Source organism: Lolium perenne, chromosome 7 (assembly GCF_019359855.2).
Source record: "Lolium perenne isolate Kyuss_39 chromosome 7, Kyuss_2.0, whole genome shotgun sequence".
NCBI classification, from domain to species: Eukaryota; Viridiplantae; Streptophyta; class Magnoliopsida; order Poales; family Poaceae; genus Lolium; species Lolium perenne.
The window spans coordinates 204,959,684-204,965,522 of NC_067250.2; the positions used below are offsets into that span (position 1 = coordinate 204,959,684).

General features: G+C 46.0%; 1 protein-coding gene across 1 annotated transcript; it reads left to right on the forward strand.

Annotated features, from left to right (window-relative positions):
- Positions 1–2,636: 2,636 nt before the first annotated feature.
- On the forward strand, positions 2,637–3,461 carry LOC139833821 (uncharacterized). The gene is made up of 2 exons (XM_071824172.1): positions 2,637–3,015; positions 3,403–3,461. The coding sequence occupies exons 1-2, from the start codon at positions 2,637–2,639 to the stop codon at positions 3,459–3,461; spliced, it is 438 nt and encodes a 145-aa protein (XP_071680273.1).
- Positions 3,462–5,839: the final 2,378 nt, after the last annotated feature.

Consider the following 5,839-nt stretch of genomic DNA (forward strand, 5'->3'; position numbering starts at 1 on the left):
AAATCAACCAAAATATATATTAAGTTAATTCCAACTCTAATAGCTCACATTTGACTTACACTAATTGTTTATGCAATAAAATGGTGTGGTCACTTTGCATGATCATGCCATGGTTTTGTGAATGGATATTTTGACTAGTTTAACTAGTTGATATTGTCCAAAACTATTAAAGTTAAATTGTGTGAAGTCCTATACTTCATTTAAACTTGTCTCACATGAATTCATGGGATGTTTGGACCCCTGGTTCCAAACTCTCTTATATGAACTTCTTGAGATTTAAATCAAATGTAGTGTTATTTAAATGGTATGAGGTGTTCCACCTCATTTAAATCATTCTCCCAAATGATGATGATGATGAACATTTGACTTAGGTCAAGATGAGTTCATCCATGATTGTTGAAGAGATTAAATCTTAAGAAGAGTTCAATGAGAGGAAATTATTTCTCAAAGAACCCTATGGAATACAAATTCTATTTAAATCCCACAACCCATGCACTCTAGTTTATTTATGTGTGTGCATAGAGTAGTTGGTGTGTTTATTTGTGATGTATGGAATAGCCATTGAATTAGTGAGTAATTATACTCGTATTCAAATTTAGACGGTAGCACCGGAGAGTACGCCGAAGAAGAAGGTTGCTACCAGGAGGAGGAGGAGGAACAGTTTGAGAACTACCAAGGCAAGCTAAATTACTATGCAAGCTAATATTCTTGCTAGGTGCAAAGCCCCTTGGGGCATGGCACCATGTTTCTGATCCTTTTCTTGTGTGAACCCATCCCAAGTTTTTACTTGTTTTCTAAATGATTTACTTTTATAGTTAACTTTGGTCAAAGTACAAGTTGGATACTAGAGTAGTGAGTTAGTCTCTTCCAAGCCAAGCAAGATAGCACCCCTCATGAATTAGAGCTAGTGCTAATAAACTAAACTTGACTACTCTAGATGGGAACCTTGTGATTTTGAAAGGAGTTTGAAACCTTGGAATGAAGATGCATTCCATTGAATGATTTTTTTGAAGGTGAATATGACCAAGAGAAGATGGTGATTTTTGATAAAACATGATGTTGGTTTGAATGCGATACCTTTCCAATTATCAAGTACCCCCACAATACCTGATTATGGGTAGGGCTTAACTGGAAGTTTATGCGTCTTAGTATGGGTTCCCTCTAAACAAGCGTCATCGGGGTTATGCCGAAAGCTGCCTCTACCACAAAAGAAACGATACGATATGATGCGAAATGAGGTGAATGTCCGGCCCAAGCCCTGTGCAGTTCCCAGGTTGACAGTTGGTCTTCACTGGGAGGCCAAGCTCATGGGGAGAGGTGCTCATACTAGGGTTCGTAAGTGAAAGGTTATGGTTGATGATCCGCGTACTGTGTTACGATTATTCGGGGAAATCCCGACGGATGAAATCAAATGTTGTGGCACAAGTGTGCAACCTCTGCAGAGTGTAAACCTATTCGAATAGCCGCGTCCACGGTTACGGACGGTTGGAAAGGCCATACAGTTTCCGATGTCATATCTTTGAAAATGATGTTGAAAGGTGATGGTGAAATGACTTGTGGTGGATTGAATTAAATTCACCACTTGAATGGTGGGAATGACACTAATGTTCCCACTTGAGTTAGTTAGCACTTGAGTAAGCTTTTCTCAAAACTTTGTGAACTAAAACTAGCTTTATGCAAATAAACTAGAGCTTAGCAAACCATACTAGAATGTCTAGCACTTACATTAGTATTAGTTTGCGAGTACTCAACGTACTCACGGCTTTGTCCCTGGCTATTCAAATGGCCAGAGTATGAAGAGGACCAAGGAGATGACCAGCAGGACGCCTACGACAACTAAGCGCCTTCCGACGTCAAGCGTTGGCCTGTGGACTCGAGAGTCCTTGTATCTTACGCTTCCGCTATGTTGAACTATGAACTTGTGTTTGTTCGTTGATCGATAGATCAACTATTCGTGTAATATGGATCATGTGATTCCAAATTTGTAAGACTTATGGTTTGTAATGAATGATGACTGTGATACTTAACTATTATGCCTCGCAACAACAATATTCCTGGGATTGCGATGTATGACATAATAGGCATTCGGACTTAAAAATCCGGGTGTTGACAGTAACCGACTTAGTCATGGCAAGACCACTAGTAGAAAACATGCCTTTCGTCAGGCCCCTTTAGTCCCGGCCGTATCCTGGGCTGGGACTAAAGACCTGGCCACGTCGTCCCGAATTCGCCCAAGCTTACGATACCTATTGGTCCCGGTTCGTTAGGAATCATTTGTCCCAGTTTGTAACCCAAACCGGGACTAAAGGGTTATGCGGCCCGCTGCGCATGCTGGAACCCCTTTAGCCCCGGCTAGTGACACGACCCGGGACATGAAGTCAAACGGTTCGTTCCCGCGCGAAAGCTGATCATCATCGTCATTACTGGCCTGGAAATCGATCATCACGCGCCGACCGGCCACGGGAATTTGGATCGCCGGCACCGGCGGCCGGCCATGGGAATTGATCATCCGGTGGCTGGCTTGTTCATCTTCACCTTCCTCGCTTTTCTTCACATCTCCTCCAACATTGTCACATCTCTTCACATCTCCATCATCTCTCCTAAAAAGCTCTCTCCCTGCCGACGTTCCGGCCCCAATGGAGCACCTCGTGCGCGCCCCGGTTTCTCGATCTCGGATGTACTACCTCATGGCCGAATGGACGTACTTCAAGATCACGGTCACTCTTTGTGCATCAAGGGTGGAGAAGTGGATCCACGCCGTCAAGAGGGACTTTCTCGACGCCGCACCAATCAATTGCGTCGGCTTGGACTGCGAGTTCACCAACGCTCATGAGGGTAATCAGTGCGCCGCCGTCCTTCAACTCTCGGTGGCGACCCATAATTTGGTCTTCCAGATTTGTTGGGTTGATGAAGTGCCACAAGTTCTCAAGGATTTCTTGCAGGACAAGACCATCAGATTTTGTGGCGCGGCTATCGGCAAAGATGTGGAAATGCTGAGTTCCTACGGAAATACTCGTGAAACGTCGAATCCTGCGATCACTGCTGGCAAAATCAATGCTGATTGCCCTGGTCGAGGAACTTGCTACGGGTGGTCTGCTGTGGTGAAGCCAATGTCCTGCCCGACCAATCTAAGTACTCGACTGTTGGTGGGGGCATCTTTTCTGCCATGAACACTTGTCGCGAAATTACTTTCTGAGCTCTGTTGGATGGCCTGGCTTTTTTAATCATTGAAACCGCGCCACTGGTGTCGACATACGGAGGTGGGTTTGGAGCTGCCGCTATTTGTAACTGATGTCGATTTGCATCTGTAATTGCGGAAGGAGGCAGAAGGTGGATCTCACTCCTTGGCCCTTGGGGGTTTCTATTCATTGCCTGCGTGTTTGCCTGCCCTGCAAACTTCAGCATTGCTTGAAAATTTCGACAGTCCTTCTGCAAATGTCCAGACTGCCTTCTTCCATTGACGTCGAGATAATAGTGCATTTGGCATGGTCCGTTTAGGAGGTCCTCGGGTGAGACGTATGGTCTCTGAAACCTTCGTCCACTATTTTGTCGGGAATCATCTTTGTAATCGTTGCGCTGCTCACCGCTCCTCTGGTGGTTATCTCGATTGTTTCCTCCATTGTTTCCTCGAAAACCAGCCGATATCTGGCTAGGGGCATCGTAATTTGAGAACTGCCGAGGAAACCGTCGCCTATTTTGAAAATTTCGACTGCGGTCCTCTTCAGGCGACCTATGCCATTTGTTGTGAACAACATCTTCCCCATATGCCCACCTATTTGCTATCTCAATTAATGTTGATACTGTCTTTGGGTTGGTTCTCCCCAAGTCTTCGACAAAATCTCCTCGTCGAATTCCAGCCACAAACGCATTTATTGCTCTCTCGTTAGATATGTTCCCTACCGAGTTTTTAATGATGTTCCACCTCTGGATGTACTTTCTCATTGATTCATCGTGTTTTTTTCTACACGACCTCAAATCCTCTAGTGATGCGGGTTTTTTGCAGGTGGATCGGAAATTCTTGACGAATACATCCTCAAAAATGTCCCAGCTGTCGATGGAACCTGGAGGCAGCTTCTTTATCCATGATCGTGCGGCACCACTCAGATGTACTTGAATGCTCTGCATGGCTGTTGTTCTAGTTCCGCCCATCAACTTCACCGTCTCGAGATAATCAACTAACCAATCCTCAGGATCTTGCAAGCCATCGAATTTTTTGTAGTTATCGGGTAGTTTAAATCCTGATGGAACTCGAGTTTTACGGACTCGTCTTGTGAAACACGGGAGCCCACACATATCTTCTTCATTGACCTCTAGTGAGTGCCTGCGTTCCCTTCTCTCTTGTCGCGCTCCGTCGACCCTTGCCTGAGTAGCTGCATCTCTTGCGCCACTCGTTTTTGCAGGATCTTGCACTGCTGCCGTAGGTCGTGGACTATTTTGCTTTGTTGATCCTTCGGGAGGCGTACCTGCAAATGCTGTGCCCATCACTCCAACTCCTGCCATGGCCATGTTATACAATGGTTCCCTTGGGTCTCCAGGAGGTGGCCTGGACGCGAGTATAAAAGCTTGCGTTGCCATGTACCCAGCTTCCGGCGTTTTGGGAATAATGTTCCCCCTTTTGTCTATGGACATGAAGGACATGTCGAGGTTTTGAACTAGATTCTCCCTTTCAGCCTCAGGTATGTTCTGCAGTCAAGATCTTGCTCTGTTTCGAGCTGCTCTGTAACTTTCTCCCGAAGTACCTGATTGTCGACTCAAGTCCGCCCTTCGCCTGCTTGACGCGGAAGCCGCGGCTTGCCTCCTGTCTAGCTCAATTCTCTGTTTTTCGAGTTCTCATCTAGTACGAGAAAGTCTATGTTGGTAAGCTTGTGACTCTTCAGGTGTCGCCGCTATGGTCATTGGCTCTGTGCCATCCATGGCTGTTGCAACTCTGTCTCATACTGCCTGCGGAAATTGCACCATCTCTCGTGTTCCAGGCCCGATATATTTGGTCCCCAAACCTCGCGTGAGATCTGCGGGATCGACGTACGGATTTCCCGCGTCGTCGAAGTTCTCTGATGTCTCCTCCTGTGGACGACTTGTCTCTCCAATTGCATAGATTTGATGGTATTTTGAATTTTGAACTTTGTCGGGATTGGTGACACCATTATATAGATTGGTGAAGACCTCTCCAACAATAGTGGATCTGTCGATGAAGTTGAAGCTGTCGATGTTACTCGAGTCATCGCTTATATCGGAGTCCGAAGATGACTCGAAGGACATGTCGTTGAAGATCTTGGCGAGTTTTCACTTGCCATAGTGTTGATGAAGCGTGGCGGCGAAATCTCCTCGTCTCCTATCTCAGTTGATGACGTGGAGTTCGAAAAATCGGAATCGATCTCCGATAATCCCGACGAGATCGGAACTTCGAGGCGATACGATCCTTCTTTTTCGATGCGGAAGTGGAACTTTCCAAACGTCATCTCCATAGGATCCTCCAGATATGCATATGCATCCAAACGGGAGAGCGGGTGAGGAACAAAATCGACTAGATCAGTTTCGATCTGTTACCTCTATCCATCGCGTTGCTTGCTACCGAAGAAGTCGACGATCTTGAACGTGACATCGAGATCAGCTCCTTGTCGCCTCTAATTCCCACAGACGGCGCCAATTGACAAGGGATTAACTTATCAATGCCTACAAGTTGTAGACTAGGGTTTAGTTGGAAGTAGAGGGCAAGTAGATCTCGAGGGTTTCAGCCGAAAAGTGCTCGACGATTAAGAAACTAGGGTTTGCGCGAAACAATGAGTCGATCCTTTCTTTGTCCCTCGACTCCCCCTTATATAGGAGGCGGAGCCGAGGG

Coding starts and splice junctions, on each gene's coding strand:
- LOC139833821 (XM_071824172.1), top strand. CDS start 2,637: ATGGAGCACCTCGTGCGCGCCCCGGTTTCTCGATCTCGGATGTACTAC. Junction 3,016..3,402: donor GAGTTCCTACGGAAATACTC/GTGAAACGTCGA, acceptor TGCAAACTTCAG/CATTGCTTGAAAATTTCGAC.